General features: G+C 44.0%; 1 protein-coding gene across 1 annotated transcript in view; it reads right to left on the bottom strand.

The window, feature by feature from the left end:
* The window catches only part of LOC144784203 (vomeronasal type-2 receptor 26-like), a 163,316-nt gene extending 145,736 nt beyond the window's left edge, over nt 1–17,580 (bottom strand). Inside the window, exons 1-2 of the mRNA XM_078662861.1 lie at nt 17,566–17,580; nt 16,199–17,026 (exon numbers count right to left, since the gene is read on the bottom strand). Coding sequence (XP_078518987.1) covers nt 16,199–17,026; nt 17,566–17,580 — 843 coding nt within the window. The remainder of the gene's footprint in view (nt 1–16,198; nt 17,027–17,565) is intronic.
* Between the last annotated feature and the right edge of the window lie 340 nt (nt 17,581–17,920).

The following is a 17,920-nucleotide window of genomic DNA, read 5'->3' as shown; positions in this document are numbered from 1 at the left end:
AAATCAATGGGAGAAATGGATAGGACCTCTTGAAGAGGAAGATTGGAGAGACGCATTAATGTCACTCAGAACAGTCACCACCTCAGCCAGGCTCCATCTGGTCCGACTATATTATTTACACGCTGTCTGTCTAACAACTAACAGCCTAGCACCTCTATAGTGCAGGTATGAAACCAAATGCATCATGCGGGCACTGCGATCACGACCAAGCAGATTTTCTTCACATGGTATAGGCCTGCCCTGTTATGGCATGATATTGGGACTCCATAGAAAATGAGCTCACAGAGGCCCTGGGCTCTGAAGTCCCACACAACCCCCTAAATATTCTCCAAGAAATTACGTATGGATTAGATGGCTCCCAAGCTGACAAACAAATCCTTACTCCTGCCATAATGGTGGCCAAGCAAGACATTGTTGCTAATTGGATAAATCCGATATCGCCTGGCTTAGCAAAAGGGTGCAGAGGTGTGGACTGGTACAGCACAACAGAAGCCGATGTTCGAAGCCAGAGGGTGTCCGGCTAAACACTGTAAGGGTTTTGGGCAAATGGCTGGGGCAGATAGAATAAATATGTATTATTCTATGAACTGTGCGCACTGCATGGGACTCTGTGGGGTCATGTTTTGTAAACTCATCCTCCTGTATATGTAGGGTGGAGATGTCTTATAACTGCTGTAATATACTGTGCTTGATTATTGCTGCTGCCTTTTTGTTCAAACACTAATAAAATTGATTATCATAAAAAGATTGCCTATCATGCTTTCCATCATCAAGGCCCCAAATGTCTTGCATCGCTATTCCAACATTATGTCCTCTTGAAAGACTAACGGTCCACTTCAGACATGTTTCTCACTGTCCCTCCATTAAGTCAGTCAAGAAGTGGAGGCTGGTCCTTCTCTGTTCTAGCCGGTGCTACTTGGAATTAGCTTCTGCTTGGGCTGCTCAAGATGCCACATGAATCAGCCTTTCATAAAGCTTTAAAACCTCACCTTTTCACATCTTCGCTCAGTAGCTATTTCTGTTTTCCTTACATTTCTGAACTCTAGTACCGGGACACTCTTCGGAGCAGCCATGCACTTTATAAATCTCAATATTCATTCATTCATTCATTCTTATTCTAGGCCATATTTAGATGATTTAAGTCTGTGTACACCGATTGCACACTCTCATAACCCCAGTGAATGTTTTTACCTTGCTAGTATTCCACCATGGGACTTGTTAGATGCATTTACATCTCTGCTGAATGTGCTTAAGCCATAAACTACCTAAACATTCTGTCCTAACAAATTAGGTGAGCAAGCTTTACTAAGTGTTTGCTGGTTGTTAATTCCTGAGGGACAGGGGATGTAAAAAGCATTGCCTATGTTTAATAGAGCATAATCTGGAGCAAGTAGACTCCCCATTGATTCTGAAAGGAAAGAGAGAGTAAATGCCATAACCTCACTTTTTCAGTAAGGTGCAAGGGGCTTTAAATAATTCAACCACCCAGAGCACCAAGGCGGTAAGCAAAACCACATGTACGCGAACAAATGCCAGAGGGCGTCAAGTCGCGAAAGCATTTAGTCTAACTCAGCACAACAGCATCACCCCTACACTAAAAAGACATAATGAGGCAAAAAGCCAGGTCTTCAAGGACTTACAGAAAGAAAGATGGGCTTACAGGCAAGAGATGGATTGAGGGAGAGTATTCCAAAGCTTAGATGGCGTCCCAGCAAAGGCTCTCCCTCCCCATCTTGCCCTCCGAAACCTAGGAGTAACCATCAGGTTATAACCAGCAGAGTGCAACTGTCTAGTCCGAACATACAGTTGAAAGAGATGCTTACCACCCTCAGGCCCTGATTGTGAAGTGCCTTATGAATCATGCAAAAGGCCTTAAATGCAACTCAGTTGGCAGCCGAGAACTAATGCAGCTTCTGAATAACAGCAGAGATGGCATTTTATTGATGAAGATTCAAAATACGTCTTGCGGCAGCCTTTTGGACAAGCTACAACTAGTCAATGGCTGTCCTATTAATGTCCTGGTAGAGGGAGTTACAATGATCCGTCCTGGACATATTCAGTGCCTCAGTGAAAAAGAAAAGATGAATAGTTACCTACAGTAGTTTGATGCACTTTGTTTTGCCAGTGGTACCTCTCCCATTGACCAGAACAGTAGTGGATGCCAGAGATGTATTATTTATTTATTAATTTATTTATTTAATTGTGTGTTTTGTATAGCACACAGCTACCCTAACGGGGTGTCCCGGCGCTTGTGCTCAGAAAACTAGATCTCGATAAAGAGGACAATTAGCAGAAGAGAAAGGTTTTAAGCGCTTTTTGAAATGGTAGTTCCTCCTGGATCTTACGGAAGGGGATGGAAAGTTTGTTCCACTGAGAGAGAATCACAACATACATCCAGGGCCGGCTTTAGCATTGGTGGCTCCCTGTGAGACAATGTCTGTTGGTGACCCTGAATGACCACCTCTGCCACAGATTCCCTCACTACCACCATTTGACAGTGCCCCTCAAGTTTCCATAAACACTGTCTCAGATGAATTTAGTTTTATAGCACCAATCATACAAGTTTAAGGTGTCTGAACACTTTACATCACACACACATTGCGCAGAGACAATCATACATGTGTAAATGAGTGTATAGGAAATGTTACATAAGACAGAGGCCTATAAGGTGTAGGAGTCACATGTAATCCATTCTGGTAGGCAGTATACTTTGAGTTCTGGTCTGGAAAAACGCAAATTCAGAAATTAAAATGTAACACCATTGTTAGGGGTTTTCTTTAATAACAATAATAATTGATTTCTACCTAAATGAACCCTTTTTGCAATATTAGGATAACAAAAGACTGGGTAAAACACATAGCTGTAATACATACCTTGCAGTTTGCATGCAGCTCTTTGATGACAGTTAATATGTAAGATTTTAACTTATAAACTGCAAGTAATGAAAGGATCTCTCTGAGTAAAGCGGTAACCCATTGACCAATTTATATTATATGCACTTTGTGATCTGAGTGGGACACGTTCTTTGCAGCAGACATTGTAACCCTCTGCACTACGATCAAGGTTTCTTAGACAAAATTCAGTTTTCTTCCCAGGAAGAACATTAATCAAATGAGTTCTCTTGACATTTTTATTGATGGAACTAGGAACAAGGCATAAGGTGCTTTTAGAACAATAAACATGGTGCCCCTGCCCCAAGTCAATACCCGGTGCGATGGTACGGATCCCACCGCCCACGAGCAGGCCCAGCATACATCCATGAGGGAAAGAGCCAGAGGCCAGACCTATTATCTTCCTGAAGCTAGAGTACCTGACATATGCTGGTTAGTGTATCTGTAAGAAATTGGGTTATTAGTTGGAGTGGATGTGAGTCTTCCACAAGGTCCAAGGCTCCTAATTTGTACAAGTAAAAGACAGTTTTAATCATTTAAATGTCGGCTCCTGGTAGCTATGCCATAGAACAGACAGGCTTGACAGAAGGAAATACATAAAGAATTTAATAGTAACAAAACAGTTAAAAAGTTAAACCATAACACAATGAAACCCCCACAACTAATTTAGTAAAATGACATCCGAAAATGACAAAAACCCAATAAGGAAAATCAGCGATAGGATTTTTTAAAGATTTAAAGTGTTGTATATCGTTTTGGATTCCGAATGGATTTTCTCGATTCATGCCCTTATATGGGTACAAATCACGCTGTCCTTATATACTTTTAACGAAGGAGAAAAAGTACCAATAGCTTACAAATCACACTTGTACACACAAGCACAAATGAAATTAATTTCTACAGAAAAAATTCTGACAGCGGTTCAAACTGCAGTAGTAAAAGAGACAGTCCTTGCACAGGGTAAGCGCATTATGGTCGTTACACCTGTACCTGCCTTAGAGGCAGTGATGAAAGCGAGCATTCCTAACGCTAAAGCTTTACATCCGAGATGAATACAATGCTTCTCTTGCTGCAACAGACGTTGAATACGTTTTTGATCCATATTTGAAAACACAAGAATTTCTACAATATGAATAAGAATGTCCTCTGCCTACTGAAATTCTGCCTCTAGAGAAGTATGAATGTATAATTCATACTGATGGATCAGCACAGCCCGCTACGGAGGGTAAACGAGCATACAGTGCTGCGTGCGTGATCGTTAAAGGTCGCTGGCGAGATGGCAAATTCCGACCAATGGTCACTAAAACTTAATCTCTACGAGATTGTACAACTCAACGAGCTGAACTAAGGCATTCAAGATGGTGCTTGAAAATACAGATCACGAATTCCCCACACTCATAGGGGTCAATTCCGATTCGGGAAACGAATCCGTACGACGATTCGTATTCGTAGCCGTTTCCGTACGAATCGTAGTAATCCGTCTGAATCACGTAGTACGATCCGTTGGCTGGAAATATGTACGAATCGTCGCAAACCGTACAAAGGTCAAGGGTGAGTCTGTGCGACATAGACCCGCACAGTAAACCGTATGAATCGTAAACATGCCGTACGACCCGCCAAGTACAATCCAGACCGGGGAATGGGGATGCGATTTGTACGGATACGTCGTGTATGAGCAATTCGTACGGAGATCTACACTATCGCTTAAGCATCGTACCCCTAAATTCAAGGGGAGTGCGCAGGGGGTGTACGCACCGTACACGTACGACCTTGGGGGGTACGGACCGTACCCCTACGCACACTATACCTACATTCATGGGGGGTACGCGCGGGGACATACCTGGATTACCGTACCCCTGTAATCCAGGGGTGTACACACCATACCCTGATGCACCGTACCCCTGCAATGATGGGGTGTACGCACCGTACATGGGGGGTCCGTTCCGTACGCATTTCGAACCGAAATCTGGTTTTCTGGACGATTTAAACTCCCATAGCAAAAGCGTCGTACGGAGTGCTGTCGACACGAATCGTACTTGCGGGGTCGGAAAAAGCTGCTTCGAACCGTATGGACGTCTCGTACTGCGGGTTCCGAATACAATTCGTACGGATCATTGAGTCGAACGGTCTTTGGTACGAATCGTACGGAGAACTGCATTGGGTACACATCGTACTACATAGTACGTACGGGTACGGTTCTCCGTACGATTCGTATGGGAAAAAGGCTCCCTACAACGATTCGGACGGGATTTTACTGAATCTGAATCAGCCCCATAGTGTGCGATTCGTATTATTGTGTTCAATCTTACAATGAATACTTGCAGAACTGGATTCAAAACAGTTACAAAGATGCAAAGGGTGGCACAATCAAGCATAAGTTGCTTTGGGAACAAGTAGTTCAGTTACAACAAGAACTACAAAACACTAATGTGATACATACACTGAGTCATCAACATGATGGTGATCTGTTCCCAATTCATGCCCTTATGTAGGTACAAATCACGCTGACCTTATATAGGCATAGAAATCAAGCCCTTATTTAGGCATAGCCCATGCTACCCAAATACAGGCATGGCTACTTCCATCCGTTCATCAAACGTCACAATGATTTCTTAGAAAACCAGTTTAAGCCGTTAGGGACGTCCCCTTGCTTGAATATTGATTTCTAAAAGAACTCCGTTAGTTTTACAATGAACAGCTATTCCCCAGGGGTTCTTTCATGATGTTCATATGCCCGACTTTACGTTAATGATGGCATTCCTAAACACCTTCAAGGTATAAATATACCTTCACTTGCCATGGCAAAGCTTGGTAGTTTGGAGCAGTTTGACGACCTACTTGCCCGACGCAGCTTGCTAAAGCAAGTGCCGAAGGAAGCCGACTCTCCAGCAGATTCACTGATCAGGAAGCTGCCCTCCTCTGCTGAGAAATCCAGCTCCAGTGTTTCTGGCTCCCCTTGCGGGGTGTTGGGAAATCGAGTCCCGAGACAGAGATACCAGACCTCCTTCATTCTAAGGTATTGAGCTGATTAGAACCTAGAGAAACCTTTGGTAGATTCTTGGCAAAAACTAAACCTATGCTAAAGACCATACTTACTTCTTCCCTCATACTAGACTTAGGTCAGGTACATTGGGGTAGGCGTAATTTAGAAGCACCAGCTGAGTATTTTAGCCTGTGCATTTATGTATGTATTTTTATATGGCTTAGAAACCATACAATGCTCTTACAGTATTATTTTATGATCCTATTCTCGCTGTACGCATTATACTTTGCATTCTGTCTAACTATTGTAGCAGTTCACCTCTCTTGCATGAGAAAGAAGACTGTTCCATAAACCCTTTTTATTGAAAACGCATGTCTCTCTATTTTCTCTGCAACTCTGTAGAAACGAACCATGCACGATTGACTGAGTGAAATACTTATCTATTGTTTCCACGACTATGAAGGTAGTTATTACAGTCCTAGGGAAACAAAGTTGTCATGTTTATGTGGTTGTCAGAAACTAATCCCTTCTTGTGAATTCGAGAAAGTTTCTAGTGACCTCTGAGCTAGCTGGCACTCACAATTAAGTTTAGTATATTCGATTGAGACTTACTGACCCAAGTCCTACGTCATATCTTTAGGATATACTATTCCAATGCGCAGAGCATATAGGGAATATAGGAACTACACTACAAAAGTACAACATGCTAGGAAAAAGTAAACCAGAATGTAGGCACAATTTCAGAATGACGGCGAGGGAGCACGGGTCAGATACATCAAACGGTTAATCCGAGTCAAAGCTTTTACCTTCTGATTTATTGTCTCAAATCGAAGCTGCAATCCTTCAGCAGGGAAATGCTGCAAAATGTATTTGCCAAAGTTGTCTCAAATTCAAATAGCCACCGAGTTAGGGCCTCCTAAGGTTGTTGGCTTTAGCAGGAAAAGCTCAGAGTGGGAGCAATTCATATTTCACTGCTGATAGTCCTCGTGTCAGGGGCATATTTTTCATGCCATCACCTAGTTAAGAGTTCTACTTTCGGGCTTATTGCCTGAGGTAGTGTTTGAGGGACAGAGAAAAGGATGACAGGGTAGCAGAGGACTTTACCCTTGCCACCCTACCATTAGTACACCCACTACATTAGGAGAAGTCTGGCGGCTTTGCAGATATATCTATAGATTGGCATGAACTGCTGTTGTGGAAGTTCCTGTCAATGAGGGAAAAGTTTAACTTTGGGCCTTCAAACTTTTCTAAAGCTTTTTATTTTCAAATACAAACTCTCAAAGCAGGAGTATTTAAAAAAACATTAAGACTAAAGACACCCACACCATTGGAGTGTTCTCCCACAGTGTGGCAATGTTTTATTTATATTTAGTGTCCTTTGTTGGAGAATAAAATACAATGCCATCCACCTACCCACTCTAAAAATAGAGTAGATGGTCAGATGGCTTAGCTGCCTCAGGTCGACAGAAGAAAGTTTGAGTAAATTGTACTCTGTCAGTGTAAATCTGGCAGGTAGTCCACCTCTATATCGGATGAGTGGACCAAGGGATTGAAAGAAAGGGTACTTGTCGCTGCTGTGATGGAGTATCCTCTCTGCAAGCTCTATATCAACCCCTTCTTTCATGCAGCTCAAAATCTTCCAGTGGGACATGCCTGAAGTTGTATCTAACGAAGTTGCATTGAAGGTGGACACCTTTGCTGTGAAGTCACACTGACTCCCAAAGTTCTTGGGAGTCAAAAATGTTCTGAATTTCTGGGGCATCTCCTCATGGTAAATTATAAAGTCCTCAAGACCTCAGAGATACCACTTAGGCACAAGACCCACTTCATCACATCAGAGGCCAAGAGCAGGTTCAGGTCCAGTGTCAGTCACTATTAGTCAGCTGGGCACTTCAGTAAATTGGCCTCTTGCAGCTTCGTGTGTCCCTGTAGCCACACAGGGGGTCAGCCAACTGAACCTTGGAGTCCACATCTTAGACCTGAGCAATAGTGAGAGCAGGTCCAGCACTTCATGTCCTTAAACAGGTCTCAAATAGTAGGTCCGACCACTATATTGCGCTGTGGGTGAGATATAAAGTTTAGAGATTTATTAGTCATTGAGTGGGGGTGACTGCTAGACACTCTTCAGCCAATGAGAAAAAAGTCTCTGGGAGCAACACTTATCACTTTTACAGCACATCCTGTTTGCCTTACTGTAAAATATTGCACGTTGCACCTCTGTAAGAGAAATTCAAGATAATGAGCAGTCCAGCCCTCACCAGGTACCCCAATCTGGTCTGGCACAGTGCCTCTCCCACTGTTCTGGTGACCAACTGGCTTTAGAGGGCCTCAATTCTTCCCTTACACTTACCAGTGAATGGACAGACATTACCATGGTCTCTTTCAGAGTAATGAAGATCCTGTTACATACCCATCTGTCCTTCCTGGAATGGGATGAGTCCCCTTTCCTACCCCAGGTCATCCAGCTAGCAAGTATAAGCCTTTGTTCTTACTTTGGAAGTAGCTGTCATGCCACAAGAGCAGGCACGGGCAGGCCATCTGCTATAAGGTTATTGCTAATTAGCCAACTGAAGTCTCAGACAATAAAAGTTAATTTTTCTAAATAGTTACAAAACATCTTACTCTACTAATGAATTGGATTGTATTAAATATTAAAAATAGTGGTACACCTAGCTCTGTAGCTTGTGGCAAACAAGAAATAGCAAATCAACTTCTATCTGAACTTTGGTAGTTTCTCATAAGACAGCTGTAGCCCTAATAGTAACAATAGGTTTTTGGGGGCTAATCAGTGTAGTAGCATACAAATATAAAATCCTTAAATGTTCCACTTTTAAGTACCAGGTACCCTCCTGAGTGGCTGCAAGGACTAATTTGGGGTGACATATTTAATATTTTTAAAAGTAAGGTGTCCACGTTATTTTGACACTGTCAGCTGCAGGTGTAAAGGCTGCAGGGGTCAAACTACGGTGGTATGCCTGAACCCATGATTACTTTTTCAGCTTACTGTATGAAACACCCTGTGCTGCAGTCCACAGGTGACATTTAACTTTCCATGCCCTTAGTGTTGTTCCTGCACCATATACTTTGGCCTTCATGAGGAGTTACATTTTCCAAGTAGGAGTTAGTCAATTTATTATCTTTTTGAGGTCAGAGCACATACACTGGAAAGGAGGGGCCCAGTGTGCAAAGTCGAAAAACCACAGCATTAGTTCACAATAAAATGGGGATGCCCACACCAAAATTGGACGTTCTTACAGTATGTAAATTCCTTAGAAAAGGAAGGGGAAGATGATGAACTATGAGTGCCAGCCTGGCTTCAGATCATGCAGCAACATGGACAGCACTGGCTTACGCATTGTAGGTAAAGCCCTCCAGGTCCTAGTTGTGGATCACCTTGCCTCCCTCTCAGTTGCCTTCAATGTATTTTACCCTCCTATACTCATCTACACCCTAGAGTTTTGAAGAGGATACACCAGCAATGTCTGTCACGGGTACTCCTCCTCCCTTCCTAACCAGCACAAGTTTGTTCCCAATGGCATTTCCAGGTCCAAAAGTTCTGTATCACCTGGCAGGTATCTTGGGTTCCATACAGTTCAATGTCATCTTCAACAACTTCATGCTTAGTACTCTACTCATGGACCACAGCATCAGGATTTACCAACATGCTGATGAAACACAACTATATTTCAACGCCTCCTTTGTTTCAGACATCCAATGCCTCAAACACTGCCTGAACATCATCCCTACCTGAAGCTCAGTTCAACCAAGACACGATTCCTGTTACTTGCCAAGAACAGCCAGCAATATCCAGTACAAACCTGCCTCATTGACATTAACAGTGATGGTTTCAAGCCCCCAAACTTCACCAAATGCAAAGGTACTTGTATTCACTCTGAACTCCAGCCAAACCCTCAGCTCTCTCCTCTAAAGAAAGTAAAACTGTTTCTTCAAGAAAACAACTTCAGAACTGCTGCCGAACCCTTATACTCTCACATTAGGATGGTGGCAAACCCCTGTGCCATGGCTTCTCAGATGCCCCCGGGGCACCACTTGAGAGCTTCCCACATGCTGTAGCATGTTTCATTAAGGGCCTGAAGAAATGTGATCACCTTGTCCCTATCCTGGTGGATCCTATTGGTTTTCCCTGTAGGCCTGCAAAATATTCAAAACCAGCTGCATCATTTACAAATCCATCATGACCTGCACTCCCGCTCACCTTGCAGACAATTTCACCATCCCTGGCGCATCCATGGCCAGGACACTGTTAGACTACAGATTAAGAAATGTAAAAAAGAAAAGAATAAGGCAGCAGGCTGTTTCTATTTATACCCTCTAGCTGTGGAACAACATTCATGTATCCATCAGGATTGCCCCTGATTTCTCCAATGTGGTAAATAGTTAAAACCGGTAAACTCACATCTTTAAAGAACATCACATCACAATGCAAAAATAGGCCACAATCAACTACCTCTCTTATCGCTCATGGACTTCATGCTGGTCTATCACCTTGTACAGAGCTCTACTGCTTCTTGGTTACATTTACACTAAAGAAGTTCCACATGCTTACAAACATACATACATAAATACATACATGATTGCCTGACAAATGGGGGAGCATATTGGATACAAATGTGGCTCTGGATAACTGTATTTGAGAAGTATAGCTTTGCTGGCTTGTACGGAACTTCCCCATTGGTTACTATTGTCAAGCTGCAATCTTTGGATTTTCTTGGTGAAAGCAATGTCATAGCACCTGGCCAGTTTGACAAGTCATTAACACCTGAATGACACCCACTGGTAGCAAAATAATATGTTGCCAGGTATGTTTTACTTTAATCAGAGGATGGTGTGAAAGAATTGCAACTTCAACTGACTCAAACATTACCTCTCTCTCTCTTTTTTTGCTCTCTATGTTTTAGTCTAGGCCAGACTTCTTGATTCTGGTCTTACACAAGGGATTCACAGTCTAAATGGGGCCACATCAGAAATCTGCAGTGCGGTTAACTTGTTTCCTCTATTCTCTGGGCTCGTCTGTAAAGTTTATTTGAAGGCTGTGTTGATCTCAGCATCAATTCATTCTCCCGGCCAGAACACTGACAGTTTGGGTAGGGATTGTGTCCATGTGGTATTAGTGTGAGCAGGACTCACTGAAGGGACTGGGAGCATGCCTCTTACTTGAAGACACTGCCCATGCAGGTTTGTGACATCCCTTCTTGGCCCTGGATAGAAATGAACGCCTTGGAGCCTCATTGTAGGAAAGTGCTGTTTTTTGCATGGTTATCCCTACTTTTTGCCTGACATCTGGTGCAACTTTACTTGATGTGCCCTGGGTCACTGCCCATCAGGTTCCAAAGGCCTCTGTTCTTTCCCAAAACTGTACCTTTCTACCCACAATTGGCACATCCCTGGCCACAGTGAAGGAAGTGGCCCTTAGGTGCCACTCGGGGTACTTACAACCACCTGCTATGCCTTCCCAGGAATAAAGAGTCTGTCAGCCAGTAAAGAATAGAAACAAGCGTTTATTAGCAATACTCTGCAGAGGTGTCCAATCTGACCTGCACCCTAAGATGTCTGCTAAGGGGCTGACTCCCCAGCAGCCTACAACACATAATAATTCCTCCAAGAACCTCCACAGTAGAAAGTTACCGGCCTGGGCCGAACATGAGCAAAGGAGGCACAGAAGGACGGGCTACCACCTGCCAGATGGGTACATGCTATCTGTAACTCAAGGTTACCATGCAGAGTCTCAGCATCTTCTAATGTGGGAGCAGGATTACAAACTTGGGTTGGTTTGTGACAACACAATGTCCTAATCATTAGTAAGTCGGGAAGCAGCCTTGAACAGAAGTGAACAGTGCAGTCACAGTGCAGGCACAGCCTAAGCAGCCTAATAGGAATTACAAAATGGAGTCACAGTCGCTAACTAAAGCTTACACGTTGCAGGGATAGTTCAGTGGGTTGCTTAACGTGAATTCACTTGGTGTCCATTCAGCCACACACTGCTAACCTAAGTTAACATGGAACAAGTGCATAGCAGGAATAGGGTTTTCAAACGTAAGAACAGGTGAGCCCTGTGTAAAAGGTACCATGGGAACCAAGGGAACTGTGACCAGGGAAAGCCTTTAAGGGCTGTAGCTCCTCCTGTGCCACTCCTAGAGGCCCTGCGCACACACACTGCCATTGCAGGCTGAGCGTTTTGGTGCACAGACAATTGAAGAGTCAACATGGCACACATCGTGCCATGCCTACAACTCACTGCGTGGGGCCTAGGTAAGTCACCCCTGCATCAGGGTGCACTAGCCCTCAGGTGAGGGTACAGACGCATGAACTCTGTACCCCTACAGTGTCGAAGTCCATTCTTAGACATTGCAGTAAAGCCATAACGAGTACACAGTCCTGGGAGGTGGTCATTACAAACTACACAGCTCTATAATGCCTTTACTAAAGCCTGGGAAGTTTGGTAGCAAACTTCTCAGCACATTAAACCCACACTGATGCCAGTGTGGGATTTAATATAAAATGCAATCAAAAAGCATCTAAAAAATGCCCCCTTAAAAACCACTAGCCCTGGTGCGGTTCCTGAATGGCTGCCCACCATTTTCCACCACTAGACAGGTTTCTGGATCCCCGTGTAGAGAGCCTCCGCTCTCTGGGTCCAGAAACAAAGCCCATCCTTGGCAGAGGTGTCATGCCTACAGTCCATGAAGGGGAAGCTTCAAAGGCCTGTTGCCTTTGTAAGCTGTCCCTGCCTTTTGCTGCTCCCAGCAACAGGCTCCACCGGCTCTGCCCCCTACTTTGGAGGGAGAATTGGCCTCTTTGGCTAACATTGGGCCCCGGCACTCTGCATCTGGCTGCCACAATGCCACTGGTGATACCTAGATCTTGGGTAACCTTGGTCCTAACCCCCAAAACTCCCACTCATAAGTTGTTTACTTACCTGAGAACTGTTAATCCTGTTTCTCCCATAGGAACCAATGTTACGAGTTTTGTTCCTAAAAATGTTTTGTTGAGTTTAACTTTGCATGAAAGAAAAAGTACTTCGATTGCAAACCTGGAAAAAGTATTTCTTACCTTGTATTGTGAGATCCCCTGTGTGGTATCTAGGCATTCTACCTGAGTAGTCAATGTAGTCCAAAAGTAATCTAAAAGTGGTCCAAAAGTAATTACTGTGTAATTTAACCTGTTTTTGAATCCTAATACAAACAACTAAATATTGCAGTTTCATCTACAGCTGCATTTCCTGGTAAAGATTTGCATTTGAAAGTATATTTTACTTACCTGTGCCAAGTCCTGCTTGATTCTAGAAATAAAACAGAAGTTTATATTTTTTATACTTACCTAATTGCTTTGAATTCTGTCTCTGAGTGAGTGTAATCAGTCCTTGATTGAGTGAATAAAATAAATGCGTAACACACCCTCTGGTTAAGCCTAACTGCTCACCCGCACTACCACAAAGAGAGCTGTTAGCACTTCTCTAATGTAGCCTCTGTTCTGCCTCTAGGGACTCCCTGAACTCTGTGCTCGGTATAGTATAGGCAAAACCAGCTTCCTACAGTCATCACTGGACAATGCCCTTTCTTCAAAACTGAGTTTGTTTGATCCCACGGAAGGGCCCTTGTCTAGACATATTGAGGGCAAAAATCAAGTGTGAAAGTGAGAGTGGAAAGTAAGTGAGTGAGTGGAAAGTAAGTGAGTGAGTGGAAAGTGAGTGAGTGAGTGGAAAGTGAATCAGCGAGTAGAGAGTAAGTCAGTGATAAAATCATTAAGCATGTAAGAGGGTTAGCAAAACAGTAAGGGATGTTAAAAAAATAGTACTAGAGAGGCCAAGCAAGTGAGTTAACAAGTTAATAAGTATATCTGTGACTAGGGGGTCATTTAGAGTTTGGGAAAGCAAGTGGAAAGTCATAAATAGGCAATGCACCCATCTGCCAAACGCACTGTTCTGCCACCATGTATAGAGGTGAGCGACCTCTGCGGTTCCATCGGTGGAGTTTCAGCTGCTTCCTCTATCAGAAACATTTGACCTACTACTTGTTCTATTAGTGCTTGCATCCCTTGATTAAGATGAGGCAAAAATCATTAGATTTCCCTTTCTCTGATCTCCATGGGAGATGAACCTCCCCAGGAGAGGGGTAACGAGGAGAAATATCTTTATTTCGCCTCATTACTTCCTCTTTCTATGTTTGCTGCATTTGCACACATAGATAGAGGAAGATGGAAGAATGTGCCTCTCAGGATTGTTTTTCTGCAGGAACAATCCTGCATGCAACGCAGGCTCCCATGCACCAAGGTGCAAGAGTTCCTGCATTTACGCTAGGCTGCCAAAGGAGCACTCACACGTAGAGGAAAAGGCAGGAATGTGCAGTGTTGTATTAAATACGGCACATTCCTGTGGTTTCCCTGTCATGCAGCGCAGCAATGTGACTTGCTTTGCTGCACTGCATGACATTTTCATAAATTGGCCCCTAAATTACCAACATTTAAAAAAATACATTTAAAAATGTAAAGATTCCATAAAATATTCAGGAATAGAAGGCCATAGGAGTATATCTACCAACTGACTGGACTTGAAGGAGTAGATTCACTATATTTTCATACATCCAGTCCAGCAACCAAATTTGCTGCATTTAATTGTGTTGACTATAGGGAGCCGAACTGCATCAAATGTGCTAAGGCCTGGTGCTGTTCCTCTCTCTCTATGTGGTACTTCAATTTAGGAAGCCTTGTGCCAATGTGCACACTCACACACTCTTGAGGGCTTGTGCCTAATGCCAAGCTTATTTTTTGCTGGAAGGAGACTCTTCCTGTACAAAATACTGTGCTTTTGCCAAGTTGAACACTTTTTTGAAGTTCATGTGTGTGTTGTACAGTGCAGCAGACATGCAAAGCTGAACAGCGTTTGAGAAATAAAGCTTTTCTTATACTTTATGCCTGCCTCGAGGAGGCATTCATTTTTGGTGCAAAGTTATATTTGTGTACTAGCAGCCCGTCCCGACCTTGTCCGGGAGCAATCAGGCTTCCCCGACCCCCGCCCGCCCCGACATTGTCCAGCAGCCCGGGACCCCGCCCGCCCCGACCCCTGCCTGCACCAACATTGTCCGTGGGTCCCCCGGAGCCTTACCTGAGCCGCCGCTCCTCTCCCGCGCTCCTCAGTACACCGCTCCGCCGCTTCTCGCCGCTCATCACCGCTCCTCCCTCCTGCCCGCCCGTCCTCACTGCCTGTCCGCCACCCGTCACTGCTCCTCCCCCACGCCATGTCCGCCGCTCCTGGACGCCGCTCCTCCCCGTGCTCCTGACGTCAGCACGCAGGTCGCGGCCGGCGCTACTTCGAAGGGACTACTTTTTATTTTAGGTAAATGTTTTAAATAACGCATATTTTTATAGTTTATATAGCCTATGTCCATCTGCACACCCTGACGATTACAATGATGTATCGGGTGTGTGGATTGGCGCTGTGGTTCCCGAGTTTACCCACCTCAAAGGTTCAAAGTTCTTGCTTTATAATAGTAGTATAGATAAATACATGAGTTGATTCCTGGGAATGCCAATGTACCACCTTGAAAGGCCACCTTCATACAAAGTGCTACTCTCACTTACTTTAGGACAACTTTCCAACTCATGTCCAGGTTTGCACTGGACAGTAATCGCTCCTCAATCATCTGCTCCAGTTTGCATCACTCGCGGTGGCGCAGCGCTGTCGCAAAGGCTCAATGAGCTCTCTTTAAATGATGAACCTGTGTATACCAGTTAGGACGGGGACCAAGAAGTCAATTATCCAATCAATCAGCATTTGTATAGCCCAGCACTTTCACCCTTAGGGGTATCTGTGTGCAGTGGATGAAACATCTCCATCGAAGAGCCAGCTCAGAAACAAGCAGAAAGGGAAAAACAGGGAGTAATGAGCAGAAAGAGGAAAAATAAAGTTCATAATTGAACAGAAAGAGACAAAACTAAGGTCAGAAACAAGAACAACCAGATAAAATAAAGGTCAGAAACGAGCAGAAAATTGAAGGCAAAAAAAGGAGCCGAAAGTGACCAGAAAAGAAGGTAGAAAGCAAGCAAAAAATGAGCAGAGGATGCACATACCTACGGCAGCAGAAAAAAATGGACTGCGGGCAAGCTGGACAGGAGAACCGTCGCAGGGGTCGATGGCACCAGGACCTCAAGAAGTGACTTTAACGTGACAGGCAGCAGAGTGCCTAATGTCAAGTACGAAAATTTGTTTATCTCTTGAGGAATTGCATAAAATGTGCACTATTTGAGTCTAACTATATTTGGTTGATATATATTTATATATTTAGAAATAAAAAAGTGCCTCTCCTACCTGCCATGGTTGGAAGTCCTTCATCAGACTTTCACTAACTGAGGAATGTCCTGAGTTGGCTTTGGCTGAGATCATGTTGTGTAAAGCGTGAGCAGCTGCGTAGACCGCAGTGTAAACACTGTACGTATTGTAGAAATTGTAAACATCATATATAGTTTTTTTCAGCTTTCGCATCGTCTCATTCCCTTTACAACGAGGGTAGAAGGACTCATAGGCAAAAGTCCCAACCGGCAAAGCAGGAGCGCACTCGAATGTTACCACCCAAAAGTCCACAAAATAGGAATTGTCTGAGAAATTTAAAGGATTCACACTGTATAGGAAATCTGTCAGTCCAGGAATCTGTCCATTAGGAATGGAAAATTCCAGTGAGCCATTGAAAAGATTCCATCCATAGACATAGCTAAAATCTTTCAAATGTGATGTGACTGCAGAAGTGATCCAAACTTTGGCAGGCAGTTGTTCCAAGTATCTAATGAGCATATTATCCATGTAAGCTCTCGAACAGTGAACAATCACCACATTGACAGAATAACCACGGATTGTTTCAGCTATTTGCCTCATCTCATTCCACCCGGTGTAAGGGGGCTTCTGAAGTCTTTGTAAGAAGGCCACACAACCCCCACTGTTGGCGATGTCTCTCTCCAGCTCCTCACCAGCCCTCCTGCCGCTGTCATCATCTGATGTCAGGATCCCAACCCAGGTCCAGCCAAAGTGCTTGAGCAGCCGGACGATGGCGCGCGTCACGTAGATCTCATTGGGGACAGTGCGGTAAAAGGATAGAAAACGATGTCTGTCATTGAAGATTGGATCCGTGGCACCATAGCTGACCTGAGGAAGACACAGACATGAGCTATTAGACACATAGAACGACACTCCGCTAACATGCATCACTGGCCAATGGTGCATTGCTTGTGGATCTCATTGAGGACAGTGCAATAGAAGGATGAGAACCAATGTCTGACATTGAAGATTGGATCCATGGTGCCATAGCTGGCCTAAGCATGAGATAGACATGAGCTATTACATGGAGGCCTGAATGTTTAAAGTCAATGTGTGTGCTGCAGTCTGTGAAGATGCAACACATCCCTTTAGGTCCAACATGCTTTCTCACTCCAGGAACAGAAGTATATTACTACTTCACAGTGAAATAGATCAAACATGTTCAGGCAATTTGCATTACTTGATACCCAGACAATTGTGAGCATTTATCTATCCCAATTACATATGTGAATGAGTTTCTTTTTAAATCCACATACCTGCTCCATAGGTTAATACATCACATACCCTTAGATTAATTATTTTCCGCCAGATCTGCCCGATGTTGTGATGTAGTGTTAATTATCTAACTAGAAACTCTTCCCTCTTACCTGCAGCATTCTCATGCTCTGCCATCTCGGGATGAGGGTGGTATATTTACTAAGATTTTGTGCCATGTGTGTGTTCACAAAAGTGACTCAAATCAATGCAAAATCTTTTTTCTTAAATTTACTTTCCAGAGCAAAGCTTGTTTTGCACTGGAAAATCTCTTGAAAGTAGCGCAAAGCAGCATGTTCACTGGGGGATGCATGGGCATTTGCTTGCTACCACCCTAAGGGGGTCATTAGGATGCCGGCGGACAAAGTCCACCCGCCATCCTTTTGGAGAGTGGGACCGCCCGCCAATGGTGCGGGGATCCCATTGGTGGCATTAGGACGTGCCTGCCACACTGGAGGGTGCCTCCTG

Source organism: Lissotriton helveticus, chromosome 10 (genome assembly GCF_964261635.1).
Source record: "Lissotriton helveticus chromosome 10, aLisHel1.1, whole genome shotgun sequence".
Taxonomy (NCBI): domain Eukaryota; kingdom Metazoa; phylum Chordata; class Amphibia; order Caudata; family Salamandridae; genus Lissotriton; species Lissotriton helveticus.
This window is presented reverse-complemented; position numbering and strand designations above follow the sequence as displayed.